This window comes from Panthera pardus, unplaced genomic scaffold (genome assembly GCF_024362965.1).
Source record: "Panthera pardus isolate Hobbes unplaced genomic scaffold, ASM2436296v1 HiC_scaffold_10, whole genome shotgun sequence".
NCBI lineage: Eukaryota > Metazoa > Chordata > Mammalia > Carnivora > Felidae > Panthera > Panthera pardus.
Genome location: NW_026526655.1, coordinates 23,538,326 through 23,565,960, shown reverse-complemented (window position 1 = coordinate 23,565,960; position 27,635 = coordinate 23,538,326). Strand labels below are relative to the sequence as shown.

The window sequence follows — 27,635 nt, the reverse complement described above, 5'->3', positions numbered from 1 at the left end:
AGAGGGTTCCTGTTTCTCCACATCCTCTCCAGCATCTATAGTCTCCTGATTTGTTCATTTTGGCCACTCTGACTGGCGTGAGGTGGTATCTGAGTGTGGTTTTGATTTGTATTTCCCTGATGAGGAGCGACGTTGAGCATCTTTTCATGTGCCTGTTGGCCATCCGGATGTCTTCTTTAGAGAAGTGTCTATTCATGTTTTCTGCCCATTTCTTCACTGGGTTATTTGTTTTTCGGGTGTGGAGTTTGATGAGCTCTTTATAGATTTTGGATACTAGCCCTTTGTCCGATGTGTCATTTGCAAATATCTTTTCCCATTCCGTTGGTTGCCTTTTAGTTTTGTTGGTTGTTTCCTTTGCTGTGCAGAAGCTTTTTATCTTCATAAGGTCCCAGTAATTCACTTTTGCTTTTAATTCCCTTGCCTTTGGGGATGTGCCGAGTAAGAGATTGCTACGGCTGAGGTCAGAGAGGTCTTTTCCTGCTTTCTCCTCTAAGGTTTTGATGGTTTCCTGTCTCACATTCAGGTCCTTTATCCATTTTGAGTTTATTTTTGTGAATGGTGTGAGAAAGTGGTCTAGTTTCAACCTTCTGCATGTTGCTGTCCAGTTCTCCCAGCACCATTTGTTAAAGAGACTGTCTTTTTTCCATTGGATGTTCTTTCCTGCTTTGTCAAAGATGAGTTGGCCATACGTTTGTGGGTCTAGTTCTGGGGTTTCTATTCTATTCCATTGGTCTATGTGTCTGTTTTTGTGCCAATACCATGCTGTCTTGATGATGACAGCTTTGTAGTAGAGGCTAAAGTCTGGGATTGTGATGCCTCCTGCTTTGGTCTTCTTCTTCAAGATTACTTTGGCTATTCGGGGCCTTTTGTGGTTCCATATGAATTTTAGGATTGCTTGTTCTAGTTTCGAGAAGAATGCTGGTGCAATTTTGATTGGGATTGCATTGAATGTGTAGATAGTTTTGGGTAGTATTGACATTTTGACAATATTTATTCTTCCAATCCATGAGCAGGGAATGTCTTTCCATTTCTTTATATCTTCTTCAATTACCTGCATAAGCTTTCTATAGTTTTCAGCATACAGATCTTTTACATCTTTGGTTAGATTTATTCCTAGGTATTTTATGCTTCTTGGTGCAATTGTGAATGGGATCAGTTTCTTCATTTGTCTTTCTGTTGCTTCATTGTTAGTGTATAAGAATGCAACTGATTTCTGCACATTGATTTTGTATCCTGCAACTTTGCTGAATTCATGTATCAGTTCTAGCAGACTTTTGGTGGAGTCTATCGGATTTTCCATGTATAATATCATGTCATCTGCAAAAAGCGAAAGCTTGACTTCATCTTTGCCAATTTTGATGCCTTTGATTTCCTTTTGTTGTCTGATTGCTGATGCTAGAACTTCCAGCACTATATTAAACAGCAGCGGTGACAGTGGGCATCCCTGTCGTGTTCCTGATCTCAGGGAAAAAGCTCTCAGTTTTTCCCCGTTGAGGATGATGTTAGCTGTGGGCTTTTCATAAATGGCCTTTATGATCTTTAAGTATGTTCCTTCTATCCCGACTTTCTCAAGGGTTTTTATTAAGAAAGGGTGCTGGATTTTGTCAAAGGCCTTTTCTGCATCGATTGACAGGATCATATGGTTCTTCTCTTTTTTTTTGTTAATGTGATGTATCACGTTGATCGATTTGCGAATGTTGAACCAGCCCTGCATCCCAGGAATGAATCCCACTTGATCATGGTGAATAATTCTTTTTATATGCTGTTGAATTCGATTTGCTAGTATCTTATTAAGAATTTTTGCATCCATATTCATCAGGGATATTGGCCTGTAGTTCTCTTTTTTTACTGGGTCTCTGTCTGGTTTAGGAATCAAAGTAATACTGGCTTCATAGAATGAGTCTGGAAGTTTTCCTTCCCTTTCTATTTCTTGGAATAGCTTGAGAAGCATAGGTATTATCTCTGCTTTAAATGTCTGGTAGAACTCCCCTGGGAAGCCATCTGGTCCTGGACTCTTATTTGTTGGGAGATTTTTGATAACCGATTCAATTTCTTCGCTGGTTATGGGTCTGTTCAAGCTTTCTATTTCCTCCTGATTGAGTTTTGGAAGAGTGTGGGTGTTTAGAAATTTGTCCATTTCTTCCAGGTTGTCCAATTTGCTGGCATATAATTTTTCATAGTATTCCCTGATAATTATTTGTATCTCTGAGGGATTGGTTGTAATCATTCCATTTTCATTCATGATTTTATCTATTTGGGTCATCTCCCTTTTCTTTTTGAGAAGCCTGGCTAGAGGTTTGTCAATTTTGTTTATTTTTTCAAAAAACCAACTCTTGGTTTCGTTGATCTGCTCTACAGTTTTTTTTAGATTCTATATTGTTTATTTCTGCTCTGATCTTTATTATTTCTCTTCTTCTGCTGGGTTTAGGCTGCCTTTGCTGTTCTGCTTCTATTTCCTTTAGGTGTGCTGTTAGATTTTGTATTTGGGATTTTTCTTGTTTCTTGAGATAGGCCTGGATTGCAATGTATTTTCCTCTCAGGACTGCCTTCGCTGCATCCCAAAGCGTTTGGATTGTTGTATTTTCATTTTCGTTTGTTTCCATATATGTTTTAATTTCTTCTCTAATTGCCTGGTTGACCCACTCATTCGTTAGTAGGGTGTTCTTTAACCTCCATGCTTTTGGAGGTTTTCCAGACTTTTTCCTGTGGTTGATTTCAAGCTTCATAGCATTGTGGTCTGAAAGTATGCATGGTATAATTTCAATTCTTGTAAACTTATGAAGGGCTGTTTTGTGACCCAGTATATGATCTATCTTGGAGAATGTTCCATGTGCACTCGAGAAGAAAGTATATTCTGTTGCTTTGGGATGCAGAGTTCTAAATATATCTGTCAAGTCCATCTGATCCAATGTATCATTCAGGGCCCTTGTTTCTTTATTGACCCTGTGTCTAGATGATCTATCCATTTCTGTAAGTGGGGTGTTAAAGTCCCCTGCAATGACCACATTCTTATCTATAAGGTTGCTTATGTTTATGAGTAATTGTTTTATATATCTGGGGGCTCGGGTATTTGGCGCATAGACATTTATAATAGTTAGCTCTTCCTGGTGGATAGACCCTGTGATTATTATATAATGCCCTTCTTCATCTCTTGTTACAGCCTTTAATTTAAAGTCTAGTTTGTCTGATATAAGTATGGCTACTCCAGCTTTCTTTTGGCTTCCAGGAGCATGATAAATAGTTCTCCATCCCCTCACTCTCAATCTAAAGGTGTCCTCAGATCTAAAATGAGTCTCTTGTAGACAGCAAATAGATGGGTCTTGTTTTTTTATCCATTCTGATACCCTATGTCTTTTGTTTGGCGCATTTAATCCATTTACATTCAGTGTTATTATAGAAAGATATGGGTTTAGAGTCATTGTGATGTCTGTATGTTTTATGCTTGTAGTGATGTCTCTGGTACTTTGTCTCACAGGATCCCCCTTAGGATCTCTTGTAGGGCTGGTTTCGTGGTGACAAATTCCTTCAGTTTTTGTTTGTTTGGGAAGACCTTTATCTCTCCTTCTATTCTAAATGACAGACTTGCTGGATAAAGGATTCTCGGCTGCATATTTTTTCTGTTTAGCACACTGTAGATATCGTGCCAAGCCTTTCTGGCCTGCCAAGTTTCAAAGGAGAGATCAGTCACGAGTCTTATAGGTCTCCCTTTGTATGTGAGGGCACGTTTATCCCTTGCTGCTTTCAGAATTTTCTCTTTATCCTTGTATTTTGCCAGTTTCACTATGATATGTCGTGCAGAAGATCGATTCAAGTTACGTCTGAAGGGAGTTCTCTGTGCCTCTTGGATCTCAATGCCTTTTTCCTTCCCCAGTTCAGGGAAGTTCTCAGCTATAATTTGTTCAAGTACCCCTTCAGCACCCTTCCCTCTCTCTTCCTCCTCTGGGATACCAATTATGCGTATATTATTTTTTTTTAGTGTATCACTTAGTTCTCTAATTTTCCCCTCATACTCCTGGATTTTTTTATCTCTCTTTCTTTCAGCTTCCTCTTTCTCCATAACTTTATCTTCTAGTTCACCTATTCTCTCCTTTGCCTCTTCAAGCCGAGCCATCGTGGATTCCATTTTGTTTTGCAATTCGTTTAAAGAGTTTTTCAACTCCTCGTGACTGTTCCTTAGTCCCTCGATCTTTGTGGCAAGAGATTCTCTGCTGTCCTGTATACTGTTTTCAAGCCCAGCGATTAATTTTATGACTATTATTCTAAATTCACTTTCTGTTATATTATTTAAATCCTTTTTGATCAGTTCATTAGCTGTTGTTATTTCCTGGAGATTCTTCTGAGGGGAATTCTTCCGTTTGGTCATTTTGGAGAGTCCCTGGCGTGGTGAGGACCTGCAGGGCACTTCCCCTGTGCTGTGGTGTATAACTGGAGTTAGTGGGCGGGGCCGCAGTCCGACCCGATGTCTGCCCCCAGCCCACTGCTGGGGCCACAGTCAGACTGGTGTGTGTCTTCTCTTCCCCTCTCCTAGGGGCGGGATTCACTGTGGGGTGGTGTGTCCCGTCTGGGCTACTTGCACACTGCCAGGCTTGTGTTGCTGGGGATCTGGTGTATTAGCTGGGGTGGGTAGGCAAGGTGCACGGGGGCTGGAGGGGCAGGCTTAGCTCGCTTCTCCTTAGGTGATCCACTTCAGGAGGAGCCCTGTGGCAGCGGGAGGGAGTCAGATCCGCTGCCGGAGGTTTGGCTCCGCAGAAGCACAGAGTTGGGTGTTTGCGCGGAGCGAGCAAGTTCCCTGGCAGGAACTGGTTCCCTTTGGGATTTTGGCTGGGGGATGGGCGGGGGAGATGGCGCTGGCGCCTTTGTTCCCCGCCAAGCTGAGCTCTGCCGTCCGGGGGCTCAGCAGCTCTCCCTCCCTTTGTCCTCCAGCCTTCCCGCTTTCCGAGCAGAGCTGTTAACTTATGACCTCCCAGACGCTAAGTCGCGCTTGCTGTCGGAACACAGTCTGTCCGGCCCCTCCGCTTTTGCCAGCCAGACTCGGGGGCTCTGCTTGGCCGGCGAGCCGCCCCTCCGCCCCGGCTCCCTCCCGCCAGTCCGTGGAGCGTGCACCGCCTCGCCGCCCTTCCTACCCTCTTCCGTGGGCCTCTAGTCTGCGCTTGACTCCGGAGACTCCCTTCTGCTACTCCTCTGGCGGTTTTCTGGGTTCTTTAGGCAGGTGTAGGTGGAATCTATAGTTTTGTATTTAAAAGGAGGCAGTATCCCCAGTGGATATAAACATAGGCTTTTTCCACAATTTCTTTATCCATTCATCAGTTGATGGACATTTAGGCTCTTTCCATCATTTGGCTATTGTTGAGAGTGCTGCTATAAACATTGGGGTACAAGTGCCCCTGTGCATCAGTACTCCTGTATCCCTTGGGTAAATTCCTAGCAGGGCTATTGCTGGGTAATAGGGTAGGTCTATTTTTAATTTTTTGAGGAACCTCCACACTGTTTTCCAGAGTGGCTGCACCAACTTGCATTCCCACCAACAGTGCAAGAGGGTTCCCGTTTCTCCACATCCTCGCCAGCATCTATAGTCTCCTGATTTGTTCATTTTGGCCACTCTGGCGTGCGGTGATATCTGAGTGTGGTTTTGATTTGTATTTCCCTGATGAGGAGCGACGTTGAGCATCTTTTCATGTGCCTGTTGGCCATCTGGATGTCTTCTTTAGAGAAGTGTCTATTCATGTTTTCTGCCCATTTCTTCACTGGGTTATTTGTTTTTCGAGTGTGGAGTTTGGTGAGCTCTTTATAGATTTTGGATACTAGCCCTTTGTCTGATATGTCATTTGCAAATATCTTTTCCCATTCCATTGGTTGCCTTTTAGTTTTGTTGGTTGTTTCCTTTGCTGTGCAGAAGCTTTTTATCTTCATAAGGTCCCAGTAATTCACTTTTGCTTTTAATTCCCTCGCCTTTGGGGATGTGTCAAGTAAGCAATTGCTACGACTGAGGTCAGAGAGGTCTTTTCCTGCTTTCTCCTCTAAGGTTTTGATGGTTTCCTGTCTCACATTTAGGTCCCTTATCCATTTTGAGTTTATTTTTGTGAATGGTGTAAGAAAGTGGTCTCGTTTCAATCTTCTGCATGTTGCTGTCCAGTTCTCCCAGCACCATTTGTTAAAGAGACTGTCTTTTTTCCATTGGATGTTCTTTCCTGCTTTGTCAAAGATGAGTTGGCCATACGTTTGTGGGTCTAGTTCTGGGGTTTCTATTCTATTCCATTGGTCTATGTGTCTGTTTTTGTGCCAAGTACCATACTGTTTTGATCACTACGAGATTTAATATAACTTGAAGTCGACAATTATGATGCCTCCAGCTTTGCTTTTCTTTTTCAAGGTTGCTTTGGCTATTTGGGATCTTTTGTGGTTCTGTACAAATTTTAGAATTTTTTTTCTGTGAACAATGATGGTGGTATTTTGGTAGGGATTGCATTAAATGTGTAGATTGCTTTGGGTAGTATACACATTTTAGCATATTTGTTCTTCTAATCCATGAATGCATGGAATGTCTTTCCATTTCTTTGTGTCATCTTCAATTTCTTTCATTAGTGTTTTATAGTTTTCAGAGTACAGGTCTTTCACCTCTTTGGTTAGGTTTATTCCTAGGCATCTTAATGTTTTTGGTGCTCTTGTAAATGGGATTGATTCCTTATTTTCTCTTTCTGCTGCTTCATTATTGGTGTGTAGATATGCAGCAGATTTCTGTATGTTGATTTTGGATCCTGCAAATTTACTGTATTTGTTTATCAGTTCTAATATTTTTTTGGTGCTGTCTTTTGAGTTTTCCATATATATATCATGTCATGTGCAAATAGTGAAAGTTTGACTTCTTCCTTGCCAATTGCAATATCCTTTATTTCTTTTTATTTTCATTGCTATGGCTAGGACTTTCAGTATTTGTTGAATAAAAGTGGTGAGAGAGGACATCCCTGTCTTGTTCCTGACTATAGAGGAAAAGCTTTTAATTTTCCTCCATTGAGGATAATATTAACTGTGGATTTTCATATATGGCCTTTATTATATTGACTTATATATCCTCTAAACCTACTTTGTTGAGAGTTTTTTTTTTTTTGTTTTTTGTTTTTTGTTTTTTTTACCATGAATGGATGTTGTACTTTGTCAAATACTTTTTTGGAGTTAGTGATTTTTAAAATTATTATTATTTTTTAGCAAGGCTAGAGAAGACTTGCTGAAAACTCAAAAAGAACGTGATTTTCATCGAATGCACCACAAGCGGATAGTCCAGGAAAAAAACAAGTTAATTAATGACCTCAAAAGGTAAGCTGCTAATATTTGTCAGTATATTTATTAAGGAGTTATTTAATTACTGTTAAGTAACTTGGCCTCATTAGAAGTTTTCATGTAAAATAATCATTCAATATTTATTGGTATTTACTGTATGCCAGATACTATACTATGTGTTTGAAATACAGAGATGAATAAGTTAAGGTCCTTGCTGTAATGGTTCTCAGAGACTAATGGGATGTGTGATGGGGGAGGAGTTAAACTGAAATATTCTGCATTGTTGCTATGCCAACCAAGGGCAGTCACCTCAACCAGACTGGGTGTGAGAGGGTTTCAAGGACCTATTTCCAGAGGAATTCTGAAGTGTAGGTTAACAGAGTGAGGGAGCAGGGCGCTTTGGGCAGATGGTACATACCCTGCAAAGGCACCAAGTCATGAAAGAGCATGGCATATTCACCATATTGTACCCATAGAAAACAAAGTATAAAACCTACTTGACAAGGGTGAGGTGGAGGGGGCATATACTGAATGACCTTGAATTTATGCTAAGGTTTTTAGAAATAGTATATATTCAGATTTATTTTCCCTCCTCTCTTCCTCTCTTACTTCCAAAAATATTACCTTTTGCATTTTTATACAGGTCTTTTTCAGAACTGTAGGTTGTATTTTGTTTTCTTTTTTTTTTAAATTTTTTTTAACGTTTTATTTATTTTTGAGACAGGAAGAGACAGAGTATGAACAGGGGAGGGTCAGAGAGAGGGAGACACAGAATCTGAAACAGGCTCCAGGCTCTGAGCTGTCAGCACAGAGCCCGACGCGGCGCTCGAACTCACAGAGGGCGAGATCATGACCTGAGCCGAAGTCGGCCGCTTAACTGACTGAGCCACCCAGGCGCCCCTGTATTTTGTTTTCAAAGTACATTCTTTAAATTTGGGAATTGTTCTATACTCAGGACCATATAGGGGTCTGTGGCTCCTGCTGGTCATGTGGACATCCTTTAAAGGTAGCTAAGCTTTTTCTTGTCTAAAGATAAATAATTGTTGTACCTTCATTAGGGTGAGACACCCATTTACCCAGAGGAAAAGCAGAAAGGTATTTTAATTGTGTGTATGTGTATATGTGTGTGTGTGTGAATGTGCATACACAGCCACATGTACAGTTAAGTGAGTTTGAATCACAGCACATTCTTTCATGGGAAAGGTCTCAGGTTTGATTCTATTCTCACTTTCTGTGCTAATACAAGCAGGTTTCAGTACTTCAGTACTTCAGTTACTTGGATATGTGACAGTCTAAGAGCATGTTTGTATCCAGTTGTGGCAGCTGAAATATGTTGTTCACTGTCGCTGCCTGGATATTCTACTCTTTGGTAAATTGAATATTTTAATTGCTTTCTTTTTCATTGAGTCTCTAGCCTATGTTTAAAAATAGATCATACTTGTTATATTTCCTAGTATGTTTAAAGGGAATACTATTATAATTCATTTCTTATAAAAATTCAGCAATGTCAGATTATACTTTTTGTAATCCTCAGATGCCCTGGTGAAGAAACTCACATTACACTGTAATATAACTACAACTTTTGTTTTCAGCTAGCCTTTATTCCCACATATAATTATTAAGGATACTGTCTCCATTTAACCATTTGGATGAATCGATAGTATGTGTTTTCTAAGTACCTAAAACAAAAATTTAGTGATATCATCAGAGTCATTAATAAAAAAAACAACCAGCAACTAAACATGCATAATAAATCAGCTATAAGGAAGAATTTTTTTTTAATTTTTTTAATATTTATTTATTTTTGAGACAGAGAAAGACAGACCATGGATGGGGGAGGGTCAGAGAGAGGGAGACGCAGAATCTGAAGCAGGCTCCAGGCTCTGAGCTGCCAGCACAGAGCCTGACGTGGGGCTCGAGCTCATGGACTCTGAGATCATGACCGGAGCCGAAGTCGGATGCTTAACTGACTGAGCCACCCAGGCGCCCCAAGGAAGAATGTTTTTGTTTTTGTTTTTTAACGTTTATTTATTTTTGAGACAGGGAGAGACAGAGCATGAATGGGGGAGGGTCAGAGAGAGAGGAAGACGCAGAATCTGAAGCAGGCTCCAGGCTCTGAGCTGCCAGCACAGAGCCCTACGTGGGGCTCGAGCTCACGGACTCTGAGATCATCACCTGAGCGGAAGTCCGACGCTTAACTGACTGAGGCACCCAAGAAGAATGTTTTTTGATGCCAGGCTAAATTAGAGTCTAACTTCTCTATGTTAATATTTTACCCCAATATTTCAGTTATATATCTATGTTTTTTCTCATTGTAAACTACAAAAGGTCACTCTTAATTTTTTTCTGTAAATTGTTTAAGTCGATAATTAGTTGATTTTACTATCAGCTTTACAGTAGTTCTCATTTAATGTGAGTGTCTTATTACGAATTTATTCATTTTTAGAATTATTAATATCAAAGTTAGAAGTTAAATTTTTTTGATATTTATTTTTGAGAGAGAGACAGAGCATGAGTGGGGGAGGGGCAGAGAGTGAGGGAGACAGAATCCAAAGTAGAAAGTAGGCTTCATGCTCTGAGCTGTCAGCACAGAGCCCGACGTGAGCCTTGAACCCATAAACAGTGAGATCATGACCTTAGCTGAAGTCGGACGCTTAACCGACTGAGCCACCTAGCGGTCCCTCAAAGTTAGAGCATAGAAGCAGATGAATTATGAGGTACTTATGGAATTCACAAAACAGACATACTCCTTCAGATTGACTAAACAGGTTTTTTTTTAATGTTGTTTCCTTGTTATATTCTACATAATGGTAATTCTTTGGGCAGAGGATTATCAAGTCATATCCCATGAATGAGTTAGGTACTAAAGTCAGTAAATACAAGAAAAACTGTACCATCAATAATAATAATCCTTCAATTTTCCACAAATTACAGCACACATTTTTGTGTATATAACTCTGTACCTGAATATGTGCTTATAAATATATATAACTTTAGGGAAGTGTGCAATATACAGCAAAGTGTATATATATATATATATATATATATATATATATGCTAACCACATTAATGGAATGGGGGATAGGATTGTACATATTTGTTATATTTTTATTTTGTTACTCTCATGCTTTACTGAATATAGTTGAATTTTGATACACATTATATATATTTAACTTAACTCTAGTGCTTATGTTTTATTGCCGCTGGCAATGAAATATAATCATAAATTATGTTAAGAGAAACATGACTTACAAGTCAATGACTTTTATAAATAATTTCATGAAATGTACAAAACAAGGATTACTCTTTTATTTTTTAATAGAAAAACATTTAAAATTATTTTGGGGTTCTTATGCTTGGGGCCATGTTTGAATAGAACTGAACTAGCTCTCTAACTGGAAATAGATTAGCTCTTCAACTGCAATGAACTACAAAACTGAACAGAACTTTTGGCAGTTGTTTTTTCAGATGTTGGAAAATTGGCAGAGTAGGACTGTGATGCCTAAGAAAAGGGAACTATTCAAAGTGAGCAGCATGATCACCCCAGATTTTTGCACAGAAGTACTATTCAGACAATAGCGTTACAAAGTAGAACACGGGGTGCAGTAGTCTTTGATTAACTGATGAGGCAGAGATCTGAGCGCAGTGCTACTGAGGGGACTGGAATTTGCAGAATAGGATCACAAAAGGAGGGAGGTACATGAAAGGAATTTAAGAAATATTTGTAGTAGTTCCCTTTAGTCTTTGACCAAATACTAAGTTATGGAAAAGTGAAAAAATGATGCCTCCAAAGAACAGCTCATGGGAAACTGAGCTAAATGGAGATTCCAGAGGTTATAGATGTAGAAATTCTGACCAGCTCAATGGAGGAACCTCACTGAAAATTCTGAGCATTCAGTTAAGAACCTTGATAAGACATGCCATAGGAGAAGAGTTATTCTAGCCTTGGAGAAGGGACTACTTTGACTTGCCCTAATAAAAGATTAAAAGTAAACTTTGGAGAGCTCAAACTGTCAACCATTAAATTAACTATCTGCCAGAACAAAACTCTTTTAAAGGAAGATAATAAAATTCAGATAAATGTATGTCCAACATACAAAAAAATATATAACATATATAGAAGCAGGAAAATGTGTCCCATAGCCAGGAACAAATACAAACAGACTCAGAAATGAAAGAAATAACAGAATTAGTAGTGCTTATGAAATGTTCAGAATTTTAAAGAAAATAATGAATATAATGAGTGAACAGTTGAGAAATTGCAGAAGTGAAATGAGAAATATAAACAAAGAACCAAATGGAAGTTCTCAAACTGAAAAATGTATTTTCAAAAAAATTTACTAAGGGAAAAAGCTGAAAAGAACTAACAGAGCCCCACAAAAAAAGGCTAAAAAAATAAACGAAATTGTGCCTGTGAGGCAATTTCAAATTGTCTGTCACAAGTCAGAGGAAGACACTGGAGTGGCCTTCTCAACTCTGATAGCTTACTCCAACAATCTGGTAAATCAGTTAAAATTATTTATGCAGGGAATCTTGGATTAATCATGGGGTGGGTGCATAGACTAAATAAGCCCACTTTGAGCCAGACTTTAGCCATGACCCTACTTATTCTCTGACCTCTGTAAATCCCCTTTGTAATATAGGGGCTGTGATGTCACTCTGGATTTCTGGATATTAATGACAACTCCTGAAAATATTTTTCCCAGTACTTAGTCATGCCTACAGGTTTTGTGGAAGGACTGAGGTTGTCATCACAGTCCATCATTGCTGTGGTGTTATGGAGCTCCTCCTCTACTGTCTGCCAGGAGAGGCAGCTCAGGCATTTTCATCTTTTTGAGTGTTAACCATTACTTTTTCCAACTTGCTAAGAGCCACCTCAGCAGTGACTTTACTGCAGCCATTGGAGTGCTTGTTTCAGTACTTGTAAAATCCACTGTTTCAAAAGGTGAATTATTGTTTATCCATTCTTAGGTTAGTATCTCAAAATCCAATCTCTAGGGTGCTTTTTTGGTTCCTGTTAGTATATGCTGATTAATTCTTTTTTTTTTTCAAATTTTTTTTTTAACGTTTATTTATTTTTGAGACAGAGAGAGACAAAGCATGAACAGGGGAGGGTCAGAGAGAGGGAGATACAGAATCTGAAACAGGCTCCAGGCTCTGAGCTGTCAGCACAGAGCCCGACGCGGGGCTTGAACTCACGGACCGCGAGATCATGACCTGAGCCGAAGTCGGCTGCTTAACCAACTGAGCCACCCAGGCACCCCTGCTGATTAATTCTTATACTAGTTTGGATATATAGTCTCTTTTCTCCCTTACCAAACCATTAGCTTGGCAGTCAGGAGAGGAGGAAGTAGGGCCAACTCCAGGAGGGTATCTTTTACCTTGTGGGGAAGAGGCCTGTACAGCGGCTTGCAGCACATCTGAAGTGTCAGCTCTTTCTACGGAAGGAGAGCCACCCCTGCATGCCCACAGGGCCTAAGGAAAAGGGATACACAAACAACATCCTTACAGTCATCCTGAGAATTTGGGAAAAAGAGGTCATTTCAGCAAGATGTCATTTTATCTGGATGACATATTATGCATGACTGTGATATAAGAGTCTGATATATGAAGCAAAACCTGATAAAACATAAAGGAAAAATAGATATATCCACAGTTATAATTGGAGATTTTAACACTCCTCTTTTGGCAATCATTAGAAAAATAGGCACAATTTCTCTAAGTCTATAGAATAAGACATCAACTAATTGAGTGTAATTGATATTTCTTGAATTCTACTTTGGACTTTTTATGTGCACAAAATAGGTCATATGCTCAACCATAAAACAAGTCTTTATACATTTCACAGAACTGATGTCATACAAAATATTCTCTCTGACCACAATCAAATTAAATTAAAATCAATGACAAAAAGCTCTCTGGAATATTCCCAAATATCTGGAAATGAAGTAGCATAGTTCTAAGTAGTCCCTGAGTCAATGAAGGAAATGAAAAAATATTTCAATCTGAATGATTGAAAGGCAGCATATTAAAAATTATGGGATGCAGCCAAAGCAGTTCTTAAAGTAAAATTGATAGTTTTAAATGCTTATATGAGCAAAGAAGAAAATTTTATATCAATAATCTAATCTTATACTTAGATGATAAAAAAAGAAAAAGAGAAAGAAAAATAAATAAAAAGATCAGAAACCAATAAACTAGCAAAGGGACAAACATAAGAAAAAATCAACAAAATCATGTTGATTGTTTGAAAATATAATAAAAGTGATAAAATTTATAATAAAATTGACAAAACTAATTAGACTAATCACCAAATGTTGGCAATGAGGTAGAGTAACCAAGGCTGTCAAATATTGCTGTTGGAAATGTAAATTACAACTCAGCAATTCAACTCGTAGGTATTTTTCCTAAGAGAAATGAAGAGATAGAACCAAAAAATATCTCATATGATTTGTGTCAGTCTGCTCATAGCAACCTTATTCATTATAGCCCCAAGCTAAAAACAAATCAGTTCTTCATCAGTGAAATATTGAATAAACACATTGTAGAATATACATACAAAGGAATGTGACTCACAGTAAAAAGAAATGAATTAGTGATATACACAACAACATGGAAGAATCTAAAAAACATTGTGTTGAGTGAAAAGAAGCCAGTTTCTGGTATCATGGAATGAATTTAGAGGGTGTCCTTCCTTTTCTGTTTTTTGAAATAGTTTGAGAGAATAGGTATTAATTTTTCTTTAAATGTTTGGTAGAATTCACCTGGGAAGCCATCTGGTCCTGGACTTTTGTTTGTTGGTAGTTTTTTATTACTGACTCAGTTTCTCTGCTGGCTATCTGTCTGTTCAAGTTTTCTACTTCTTGTTTCAGTTTTGGTAGTTATATGTTTCCAGTAATTTATTTCCTCCAGGTTACCCAATTTGTTGGCATATAGTTTTTTAAAATCTCTTATAATTGGTTGTATTCCTATGATGTTGGTTGTTACATTCATATTGTATGATTCCAAATATATGAAGTTCTAGAATCTCCTGAGGTGTTAGAAATGCTCTATATTTTGATAACATTGTGGACTCCCTGGGCATGCATATTTCTGAAAACTCTGAACTATAACATTTAAGATCTGTATATTTTACTCCAGGTAAATTACACTTCAATAATAAGTAAAAAATAGTATTTTGAAGGCATTTTCAAATTAAAAATATTATTAAAGGTATTTATATCATATATTGAGTTGAACTATTTCTCCTATGAGCTATCAAAATATTTTATACTTAATTTTCTTAACATGAATTACTCAAACTTGCTTTCAAAAACATCTTTTAGTTTATTTTGATGTGAATGATACTTTCTGTTTAATCTTCCATTATTTGCAGCCCTTGTCTTTTTGACAACTGTTTCTGAATTGATTAAGCAAACTGCAAATTTTTATCTCGACAAATAGCAGCAATCTTCTGAGTACATGCTTGAATATAGCAAAACTTCTGGTAGGAAATAGAAAAGTAGTTAACTCAAAAGAAATCTGACTTCCCTATTCCCACCATGTTTAAGGGCTGCATACCAAGTAATATTTCTGGCACTTCTTGGCTTGTGTTGACCTTTATATGGTTATTCATTTTTTATCCTACTGTAAAAGCAGAGAGAGAGAGAGAGAGAAAGGTTTAGATGTTAGATGGAAATCACTGATTTACTCAATTACCCTTTAAATGCCCTTTATTTTTCATAGGTTGAAGTTACATTATGCATCTTATGAACCAACTATAAGGGTGTTACATGAGAAGCACCACACTTTACTGAAGCAGAAAATGCTGACCTCTCTGGAAAGAGACAGAGCAGTTGGGCAGGTAAAGAAGCCATCAAAACTACCTCAAAATGATTTTAACCATTTAGTTTTCAATAATATAAGTAGGAATATTGGTTTCTGAGATAAATTTAAAAAGGTTTTCAACAATTATGTTGTAAAAAAGATTCATTTGGCAATATTCATAAAAGTTATTTTGTTCGTTTTAAACCTATAAAGATTATTAAGCTAAACATTATTTTTTTTAAAAATTTAATATTTATTTTTTTATTTTTGAGAGAGAGACAGAGAGAGACAGTATGAGTGGGGGAGGAGCAGAGAGAGAGGGAGACACAGAATCTGAAACAGGCTTCAGGCTCTGAGCTGTCAGCACAGAGCTTGACGTGGTACTCAAACTCAAGAACCGTGAGATCATGATCTGAGCCAAAGTTGAACGCTTAACCAACTGAGCCACCTAGGTGCCCCGAAACTTTACTGAATTAAAATAAATTTATAGGAGATTATTAAAGTATGGTTAGAGGAAGAAACTCAGCCAATATAGTCAAACTAGGATTTAAATGTCAACTTTGACATTATGAATACGGACCTTAGATGCTTTCAACTCAGATTTCTTATAAATAAAGTATAGCCACAATGATCTGCCTTTTAAAAATATTGTTGTTAAACTTATATGAGATAATGAATAAAAACTCCCTGGAATTTACCCCCAAGTGAATATTTGACACACCTGGTTACTGACTCAATTTTTAGCCATTTCTACTATTGACATCCTTTTTCATTCTTCCTGGTGGGGTTTTTACATAGGCCTCGGACAGTGATAGGAATGTCTGGTATAGAATTCAAGAAAGATAAAACAAAATGTTTATGGGCCACTTAAAAAATATGTAACAGTTTATTAGAAAATATAAAAGTGCAACTATGCTTAACATTCTTTTATTGTTTTCTGGAGATTTTCATTTTTGGCCAAACTTTCAGAAGCTACAATAGCTTGTATGATGGTTATATTATTCCTTGAATGATTTTATTGTTAAGACATGATTTAATCGAGTTGTATTTTTTCTGTTCTTGAGTGTAATTCTTAGCTACTAAAATGCAAAACACTACTTGTGTCTCCATGCTTCTTTGTGCTTGAATTTTAATTTTGTATTCTTGAATGTCTGAATTGTATTATTGGTAATATTGCATAAAAGGAGTTTCATATAATTTACATTTTTATGGCATTGTATGTAAAACCTTCAGAATTTTATCTCCTTGCTCCTTTACATTTAACCTTTCTCCTCAGCCTCCCGATAAAAGGCATAAGTCTACATCTTGGAGTGCTTCAAGCTAGATTTGGTTGCTTCTACTTCTTATCCTGCCACAGGTTCAAATTAGATTTACTCATCTGACTCTCCTTATTCCCTGTTCTCATGCTTATCTCACTATTATCCTTCTCTGGGTGAGGGATCCATCAGTGATCTGGCCATATATTTCCAAGAGACCATGTATACTTTGACACCTCTGACAGACCATTCATACTGAATTTCATCATTCAAGGATACCAGGGCCTTCCAGACATCCATGCTGGCAAGTGCCTACACTGTTCTCTAGATTGTTAATTTCTACATCTGCAACCTGTCCAGCCCTGGATCTACACTTACGTGTAATTAGGGCTAAGTTATCCTCCTGAAGAGGTCATCAATTCCCCTATCTTTAATATGAGATGAATTTGGGGGCACCTGGGTGGCTCATCTGACTCTTGATTTTGGCTCAGGTCATCATCTCATAGTCATGAGATCGAGCCCAGTGTCTGGCTCCATGCAGGAAAAACCCAAATTTTATAAAAAATAAATATGAGATGAATTTCTAAGTTTAGATCAAAGGCCATTTTGAGGACATATACAGGCCACATATACTCTTTAAGTTTCAGATTGTTTCTTACTGGTTTAGTTAGAAGAATTAAGGATTGGGAGTGGTAGGGATGAGTCCCATCTGTGCTGCACAGTAGCCATGTGAATATTTAGGTTATTTTACTTCTATATCTTACCTATTTTTCTTACCTATTAAACAGAGATAAAATTACTTGCCTTATGTTTGATATGTATCTAAAGTGAAAACTTGTTTAAAAAATTAAATCACTATCCCTAATGAGGCAGGGTTCAATTTTCCACAACACTGTTCATATTAGCAAAGAACTGTATTATCTGCAAGCTATTTTATTTTGTCTCTGAACCCCTACTCCTGCTATAGACAAAGAAAAAAGAACCTGCTATTAAAGACTATCCAGATATTCCTGGGTTAAAATAGTCTCTTTGGATTTACCACACAGTATCTGAATGGTATATTAATTGTTCAGCTGAAACTTATCAGTGTTAATTTTTTTTGTCTTCAAATCACATCTTATTCTTCGCAAGATGGCTCCTACAACAAGGGACATTATGTATCCATATGACATGAAGACTACATGCTTGGCCTTCACTTGCTAGTGTTGTGTTACTGGTTTTGGTCATACTGCTGGTGTTGAGGTGCATGGTTCTATGTGGTTCTTTAAAGTGTGAACCTAACATACCTTGCTAAATCCATGACCTTTGCCACAGCATCTGTGAGATCCTTAACATCTATAGCATCATTGTCATGACTCTCATCTTTTTTCTGGTTAAATGCTTCAAATGGTAACATTTTCATGTATCTCACTGAGACAAGTTGAGACTTCTGATTTCCCTATTCTGCCAATTCAAACTGTGGGCAATCTGGAAACCACTTAAGGTCCACGTACATAGACATACCATCTTCAATCAACTTTCAGGCACTACCTGAAGAATATTATGTTTCTATATCACCTTTCAAAATATGAAGGTCTTTTTAAGGAACTGTCAATTTTCCTAGATTATTCTCTGAGAAGCAAGGAGCAAATTTAGTCTGTACTTGGAGTATCTTTGAATTATCTGGCTTTCAGTGTCCTTTTCTTCCAATTAGCCACACTTCGATTTGTAGCTTGAGAGGTGAAATAGGTCACTCATATGTGAATTCTTACTTCTCCCTCTCAGGCATAGATACTTTTATACTTCCTTGTTCTATTGGATGAACAAGGATTGGGAGTGGTAGGGATGAATCCTGTCCTCTTCTACTTTATTGGTTACTCTGTATCCTCATTTGTCCTAAGCAGTCCAATGTATACCTGTTATCATAAGGTATCATTAATAATCAGATTTTTTTCAAGATCCAAAATGGGACATGATTGATGGAGCCTATGCAGTATTGTTAGTATCCTAGTTATAAGAAAGGATGAATAAATATTTGCTATCTATAGAGAAAGATGGACACACAATTTATGAATGCAAGGTGCTGAGTCACCAAAAGGACTGTCAGATATTTCTTACACCAGTCTAGTCCCAGGATCAATTAACACATTCTCCAAATTAGAACAGACAATATAGTCTCAGTTTTATCATCTTTCTCCTTGGAGAATGATCCAAGGTTACTATTTAATGAGCTGAAACTTTTTGGGAATGTTTCCTCAAGAAAATGATTTATTATCCACAAGTCTTTGTTTTTGTTTTTGTTTTCTGTTGGAATATTCCTATCAGGTATACCTTGGGGTATAGAGCCTTGAGTTAACCTTTTAAAAAAATTTTTTAATGTTTATTTATTTTTGAGAGACAGAGACATGGCTTGAGTGGGGGAGGGGCAGAGAGAGAGAGGGAGACACAGAATCTGAAGCAGGCTCAAGGCTCTGAACTGTCAGCACAGAGCCTGATGCGGGACTCGGACTCACAAGCTGTGAGATCACAACCTGAGCCGAAGTCGGACGCTCAGCTGACTGTGCCACCCAGGCACCCCAATTGGATTAACCTTTTAACTTGAATCTATTAGTGTGTCATGAGGTTGTAGAATGAATTTATTAAAAATATTTGAAAATAAACACATATTAAAATGTATACAAAGTTCCTCTATGATCTAACATGGAAGATGCATCAACTTTTATGCTTAATTTTTGGTTACGTCTTTATTTTCAGTGTCTGCTTTATTTCAGTGATGCTCTGAGAAGTCACTTCTAACCAAAACTTAGGATGTGAGCTTAGAGCAGTAAGAAGTATGTTATAATTTTTATCTGGATTTCTAATCATCACTTTCTTAAAAACCTTATCTTAGTGAACATTTAGCTCACTATCTTTCTCTTTAAACATATAGAGCTCTGTAATACTTTGCAAGAAGGATTAGAATTTAGAATTTTTTATGATATTCAGTTTGTATATAAAGGAGTAAAAGTATACAAAAATCTAATAAATATGTGTTTTCAAATTCTTCAGGTTATAATATAGCAACTGTTTTAAATTTATTGAAATCTTATGGAAAAACTTCTAATTTAATTGTTTTGTTTTATAAAATTACTTGAAAATGTTCAAAATTCTGAATTACAGTCCCATGATTGAAAATATATAAAATATAATTTGTTAGTATATATGTAAAATAAGTTGCATTTTATCTTTTTTTGGTTCATAGGGCTGTAATATAATATATAACATATTATTATTTATATTTATTATAATATAACAATATAAATATATTATAAATAACATTTAATATAGTAAAAGTAAATATATTAATATTTATATTTGCTATAATATTAATGTAATATAATATAATATCAGGAGATATTATATAAAATAAATGTATATATTTTTAGGTCTGCTTGCTGAGAGGATCTAGAAGTAATGAGACTCCAATAGCAAATGAGTATACCCAATGCATTGATATCTATTTCTTTTTAAAAAATGTTTTAATGTTTATTTACTTTTGAGAGAGAGAGAGAGAGTGCATGCGTGCATGGGGGGGAGGGGCAGAGAGAGAGACACACAAACACACACACACACACACACAGATTCTGAAGCGGGCTCCAGGCTCTGAGCTGTCAGCACAGAGCCTGACATGGGGCCCAAACTTATGAACCATGAGATCATGACCAGAGCTGAAGTTGGACACTTAATGGACTGAACCATCCAGGCACCCCTAAATATCTGTTTTGATACCATCCTCCAACAGATGGAAGTAGGGCTGGGCAGGGAAAATACAAAATGCACCTGGAACGTTTGGCCCATGTTGAGCTAGAATGTTAGGAAATGATCAGAAGGTGAAAGAAAGGAAAAGAAAAGAAAAAAGAAAAGAAAACAAAAGAAACAAGGAAAAAAAGAAAAGAAAGAGGGAGGGAGGGAAAGAAAGAAGGAAAAAAGACAGAAAGAAAGAAGAGAGAGAAAGAAAATACTTAACATAACAATGGGGTATGCCAAGGGACAAAGAAACTGTTACTGTTGTGGGCACCTTTGGAAGTAAATGGACCAAGAACCAAATTTGGTTTGGATGTTGAAACTGATTGTGCTATACACACAGCACACACAGAGGGTATGAAAACTTTTATTACTTACATAATTGACCTCTCTAGGGAAAGCAGCATATGCCTTACCATGCAGGTCTGAAATGTCTTCAGAGAGTAAAAGGAAGGAGACTGGCTTAGGGTTTTTGTTGTGGTTAGGGTTTGGAAGTAGGATGAGGGTCCTTATGTGGGATAATGGGATTATATGGTTTGAATCTCCCATCAGTGCCAAAGGAGGAAGCATCCAGGCTTTGATATCAGTTTTCTAAGATGTAGGGCACTAAGGGAAGTAGGAAGTAAGGATTAAAAACTGTTGGCATGGGGCGCCTGGGTGGCTCAGTCGGTTAAGCGTCCGACTTCGGCTCAGGTCACGATCTCGCGGTCCGTGAGTTCGAGCCCCGCATCAGGCTCTGGGCTGATGGCTCAGAGCCTGGAGCCTGTTTCCGATTCTGTGTCTCCCTCTCTCTCTGCCCCTCCCCCGTTCATGCTCTGTCTCTCTCTGTCTCAAAAATAAATAAACGTTAAAAAAAAAAAACAAAAAACTGTTGGCAGTCAAACATCAACAAATGGAGTCATAGCCATTACATGAATCATCCTGACAGATCTCCCAATGGTCAAATTTTGAACAATTTGAGCAACAAAATAGATTATAACACAGAGTATAAAATAATTATCTGTGAGTTCATAGTAATATAAATAAATGGGTGAGTATGTAAATGGAGGAGAAGAAAAACATTTCTCTCAAAGAGGAATCCCAAATGACATATGTAAATAATCTTCTCCTCAAGGAGGTAGAGCTTAACATCTCATCTGTTGTTGGCTATACACAATGACTTGCTTCCACAAGTACAGTGGAAATGGAAGAAAAAGTAATTTTACAATGGAAAAACCTAGACAATACCATTTCAGGAAGGTGAGCAAGAATAACATTGTTAATCTTTAACCATGTTGCTAAATAATGAGCTAATAATGACACTTCTACTCTGCAGTCTTCCTCTTCAAAACCTGTAACTCCTGTCTAACCATGAGAAGACATTAGACAACCCCAAAAGAATGGATATTCTCCAAAATATTACCTGATCAGTACTCCTCAAAATTGTCAAGATCATCAAAGTGAGGGAAAGTCTGAGAAACTGTACTAGTCCAGAGGAAGCAAATAAGACATGCTGACTAAATGTAAAGTGTCCTGTATAAGCTCTTGGAATAGAAAACATGTATTTGAAAAACCATAATGAAATTAGAACACGATATGGAATTCTGTTAATAATAATGTATCAATATTGTCTCATTACTTGTGACAAACATACTATGGTAATGTATGATGTTAATGGGAAATAGGGTGCAGGGTATATAAGAGCTCTCTATTACATTGCAACTTTTATGTAAATCTTATACTATTCCAAGTAAGTGTATTTAAAAACTTAATAATCCATTTGGCATTCAAGAATAGATACAAATTTTTTTACCTTTTTATTTCACCCAGGCATTTTATGAGCACTGATCTATAGATTACGATTATCTGCTGTTTTCTATTAAAGAAATATTATTACTCAGTAATAGTAGGAAAAATATGTGTATCTGCATATAATTAAATAGATGGTATTTTGTGTTGATATAATCATATACAATGAGGGACAAGAAAGCTCTTTAAGGTTTAATTTTTAATTCAAGTCTATTGTTCAGGAAATATAGGTAGGTTATATGCCTCCAAATTAACAAATTTTCTTAATTATGAAACATGTTTAATAAAACAAGGAATGTCTGTGGGTGGAAAATGAGTTAAGAGTTTCAAGAAAAACAATAGTCTCTTCATATTTTACTTTTCAACTAATACTTACCTCATCTTTTATACACAGAAAGATGAATTAAGTTGTTGTGAAGCAATTTCAACAGAGAAGAAATTTCTCTTAAAGTAGAGTACTGAATAATTATCATTCAAAGTGTGGAATGAGTATTCTTGATTCAGGAAACTATGCTATGAAATAAATGTTTCAGTTGTTTATAATGGATACCTAATAATTACCCACTGAATTGAATTTAAAATTATATTTTTCTTTTGTTCTAATTCATGTTTAATTATTTAAATATATAGGAATTAATCCAAGAGAAATTAATATCTTTATATCTTTCAGGCAGTATTTAAACACTGTATTTTATTCAACTCTTTTTGAGTCATTTTCTGTATATACAAAAATATAACCCCATATCTTTGGATTTCATTTTTTAGATTTCTGGGCTTCAAGCAACATTGAAGAATATGGAAATAGGGCATAATTACCATGCTTCTGAAATTAGAGGTAAAAATAAAATGTAATAAAACTAATTTAATATCAGTTGGTGATTTTTTAATCTTATCAGAGCTCAAAATTCTGGAGATAATTAAAAGTGAATAAATGATATGGTAACTATTTCACAAATTAAAATGTTAATGACAAGATCAAGAGGGAATATGGATATGGCACTGTATAACTAATTTCAGATAAAAATATGAGGAAACTATAATGGGAGGGCTTGTGTTTCTGACCGTGATGCTGTAGCTGGTACCAGACTAACCTTCTTTTAATGAAAAAACTCTTCAACTAGACTATTTATAGGGCAGCTACTTTTAGCCTTTGGGAAACAGCACAAGTCACAGAAGGAGATAAGAAGTGATAAGAAGTGATAGAAGAAAAATTTATAAGTTGAGATCCCCTATCACTATGGCTTTGTGCCTGGGGCAGTTTCCAAACCAAATTCCATGCAGGTAGAGGTCAAGAAGAGCATGCCAGTCCTGAAGAACTGAAAAGGCAAAGATTATACATAGTTCACACTGTCCCAGGAAAGTGCACCAGATAAAAAGGGAGCTGCAATAAGCAGTGACCCAGTTTATGAGGGAGTTTACTGAGTCTTTTAGTTGATAGCGGGTTATACATGTAAGAATACCCAAGACTTAACTGTGAGGAGATTTTAAAGGTCTAAGAGGGGAAAAAGGATTCTAGAAATCAAACAGGTATGGTGACATTGGAGTTCTGGTCATATCTGGATGAAGAGACCTCTTTACTCTTTAACTCCTTGTTAATACCATATTAATGTTTAACATAATCATATTAACGTATTAACCATATTAATATAGCACTTGTACTGCCCTTTATTATAAAACCCCAAACAAAGCTTACATAGAATTTCTAAGGGAGATAGAATTTGAGTTTGAATCTTATAAGTTAGAGAGCCTTGGGGAAAATGTAGGGCTTTCCATGGATCCACCTTAACAAGGTAGAAAATTAAGCCTAGAATTTCAAGGTGATCATCAAAAAACTAAACTGCATGCTAGAACAAAAATGAATACCCTTTAAAGGAAAGCAGTTGTCCTGAGCCTTGATAACCTGTCATCTATACTGCCCGGTATGTAATTTAAGTTTTCTATGTATATTATAGAGACAGGAAAAGGTGGCCCACAATCAAGGTAAAAATCAGTAAATGGAAACGTACACCAGGATGGCCCAGATGTTGAATTTGGCTGATAAAAATTCTAGAGCAACTATTTTGAATATTATCAAGGAATTAAAGAAAAATATGACATTAATAAGTGAAGAGATAGGAAATCTTAGCAGTTACATGGAAACCAAAAAAAAAAAAATTAAATTCTAGTATTGAGAAATATGATAATTTAAATGGAAATTTTATAGTTCACAACAGATTGAAGATGACAGAAACGTCAGTGAATTTAAGAGATATCAGTTAAAACTCAGTCTGATGACTAGAGAAAAAAATTAAAGGGAAATATGCCTATTTAACAGATGTGAAATTGCAGTCCCAAAGGAGAAAAGAACACGAATGGGACATAAAAATATTTAAGCAAAAGATGACCTAAATTTTTCTAAATCTGATAACATCAACTCCCCCAAAAGCAGCTAACTGTAAACCCAAAGAGAATCAATCCTGGATGCATCATATTCAAACTCTTGAAAATTTAAGTGAGACAATCTCTAAAGCAGCAAGAGAAAAAAATCATATTACATACAAGAGAACAGTAATGTAATAAAGGCTGATTTCTTGTCAGAGATATTAGAGGCTAGAAACAAAGAAATGACAGTTTCAAATGTGGAAAATTTTAAATTCAGAATTCTATGTCCAGTAAAATATCCTCAAAAAATAGGGTGAAATAAAGACATACGGACATTTTAATTTAAATGAAAGCTAAAAGATTTTGTTGCAAATCATTCTAAAGTGTGGGAAATACTAAAGGACTTTCCTTGGTCAGAAGAAAACTCAGATCTCTGGGATTGAATACAGAGATTTAGGAATGTTAAATTCTGGTTAAGATATATATTTTTTATTTTTAATTTCCTTAAAAGAAAAATGCCTTGTAAAAACAAAAATTATTGTACATACCTTATAAATCGTAATGCTAACATAAGAAAATAATTTTGGGAGTGGTGCAAATGTTCTATATCTCTATTTTGGTGGTGGTTATATGCTGGTTTATCTTTGTCAAAACTTACCCAATTCTGTATTTAAAATGTGTTCATTTTATTGTATGTAAATTGTACCTCAGTAAATTTGATTTTAAAAAATGATGGAAACTCTGAAATATAGAAAGACTGCAAAACAGTGAATTTTCTTAATAAATATGACATCCTATTATGTCATATGACAGAAGACTATTCATTGTGTTCAATGGTTAAAGCTTAAGAGAAATAGTCAGCATTCTCATATTTGAAATTTTTTTTCTTAGCCTTGATTCAGTAGTTCCTTTCAAATATTTTAAGTTAAAGAAATGTTAGCTATGCTCAATGATTCCTAAAGATACTATGAACAAAGATGTTTATTGTAGTCATATCTATAGTAAAAAAACAGTGCAAACAATCTTATTAACCACAGGTGAATGTTTAAATATAGCTGATCATGCAACTAGAAAGTCTTTAAAAATCATGCATAAGAAAATGCTCACATCATAAAGTTAATAAAATGTTAAAAAAATAAGAACATTTATATAGTAAAAGGTCATAGGTATTAAATATATGCAAATAAAAATGATGCACACCAAAATATATACATAATTTGCATGATGTGATTTTTTTCTACATTTTTTCCTTATTGCATTTTTTTTTAAAAAGGATATATATTTTTGTTAAGATAAAATTACTTGTTTCCAGGGTGTCTGGGTGGCTCAGTCAGTTAAGCATCTGACTTCAGCTCAGGTCATGTATGATCTCATGGTTTATGGATTTGAGCCCCATGTGGGGCTCTGTGCTGACAACTCAGAGCCTGGAACCTGCTTCAGATTCTGTGTCTCCCTCTCTCTCTGCCCCTCCCTGCTTGTGCTCTGTCTCTGTCTTTCTCTCGCTCTCTCAAAAACAAATAAAACATTAAAAAAATTAAAAAAAATTACTTGTTTCCATCTGTAAATAACTTTTAAGAATGCAGTCAGTTATAAATATGAAGGGATAGTGTCAGACTGTCACAGCCTCAGGAACTCTAACTTCCCAAATGACTAAAATGTGTGAAGACCAATATATATAAGATGGCTTAAAGGTTGAGGAATTTCGTGCACTGAGTTGATAGTTGTAACAATTAATCTCTAATACTCCATTCTACTCTAACAGTTTGTGTTCTTTATCCTTGGCATCTCTATTAAAATAAACTCATGGTTTACTGATAACTTCTTTATGAAATTATATTCTGCTATTTAACCTAATTTATAAATGAACACGGTGCATGTTTTTCTAAGTTACTTTGAAGACCAAGTTTGTTTATATTTTGATACGTGATAAGTGGCTTTTGGTAAAAAAGGAATAAATTTCAACACAACATGATGAAATACTTTCTTTTAATTGTATAATCCCCACTACCTGAATAAAGTTAATTCCTTATATTCTGTACTGAATAATTTTACACTGTTCATAAACATGCATTCTAGTTTTAGATATGGGGCTTTCAGTACCTTTCTCTAAGCTTCTGGTCTTAGCATTTGGCAGTGTCATGGCAGACTCTGTCACCTCTCTGATTGCCTGATCAACTTGATAGTAGAAGATCAGTGAGGCATAAATGCTAATTATTATTATTTTAAATTATTATCGTGATCAGGATGTCATTCTTGGGTGTTGAAAAGGAAAATGCAATAAAAGAGAACTGGAAGTGAAAAATTTTCCTTAATGTCAGTGAGCCATAATTGCTGCCTTCCCTCCTGCCCCTCCCCCATCCCTCCCCCAACCCCCCACTTACACTTCCCAGATGGGGCTCTAACTTTTAGCACCATCAGGGAGAACAGGCAGTCTGGATACTCAAGTGTTTTGAAGTCTTTTTAGTGGTTTCATGTAGAACTATGTTATTCAATATTCTGTTTTTAGGTTATTGTCCAAGTTGCTTTGGAGATTTTCTCCTTTGTCTGAAACTGGTACTGAGTAGAAAGAATTATATCAGGAAAGAATCTAAATGCCAGCTATGTGCTTCCTTGCCTTAAGAATTCTTTGAGAGCCTTGACTCATCCAGATATTTTTGTGTTCATCTTTTCTCTGTTATAAATCTAGTGTTATAATTTAGAACACTTAATTATTTCTTTTAGTTATGAGTTAATGATTGTAACTTTATTAATTTATTTTCAGTCATTTTCCTGTTTAAAAATATAGGGAGAAATTATGTATACGTAAATATGTATATGTATATGGAAAGATGTATAAAAGAAAGAGACTTTCTCTGTCACTTTTATTTTTCCCCCAGGTGGTTTTTTAGGACTGTTCTCTTTATGTCCAGGAGAGTTTGGAGACTAGTGTTACAACTACATTGGAAAATTACCCACTTATTTTCCTTTCTTTTTTTTTTTTCAACTTGAGAAGCATGAAGAATAATATTTTTTAAATACAATATTCTTCTAAAAATCTGTTATTTATTACCCAATTCCACAAAGGATATTTTGTCATTGTTTACCATTCACTCCTTTGACCCTCTTCAACTTTATTCATATACACATGAAATCTCATGACAGGAATTTGGAAATAATGTAACTGGAGATTGGCTACTATGCTCTCTAACTGGCTTATCATGCCATTTAACTGACCTTGTAGTAATGACACCCTGAATTTTGGGGAAATGAATTTGACACCTGACTTAAAACATTTTGGTAATGGGGCACCTGGGTGGCTCAGTTGGTAAAGCATCCAACTTTGGCCTAGGTAATGATCTCATGGCTTGTGAGTTCAAGCCCCACGTTGGGCTCTGTGCTGACAGCTCA

At 36.2% G+C, this 27,635-nt stretch overlaps 1 protein-coding gene across 2 annotated transcripts in view; it reads left to right on the top strand.

Moving 5' to 3' along the window:
- The window catches only part of SPAG16 (sperm associated antigen 16), a 1,004,062-nt gene that overhangs the window by 38,811 nt on the left and 937,616 nt on the right, over window positions 1–27,635 (top strand). For both annotated transcript variants that reach the window (XM_053905193.1, XM_019446088.2), the window contains 3 exons: window positions 7,204–7,311; window positions 15,001–15,118; window positions 22,653–22,722. In XM_053905193.1, coding sequence (XP_053761168.1) covers window positions 7,204–7,311; window positions 15,001–15,118; window positions 22,653–22,722 — 296 coding nt within the window. The remainder of the gene's footprint in view (window positions 1–7,203; window positions 7,312–15,000; window positions 15,119–22,652; window positions 22,723–27,635) is intronic.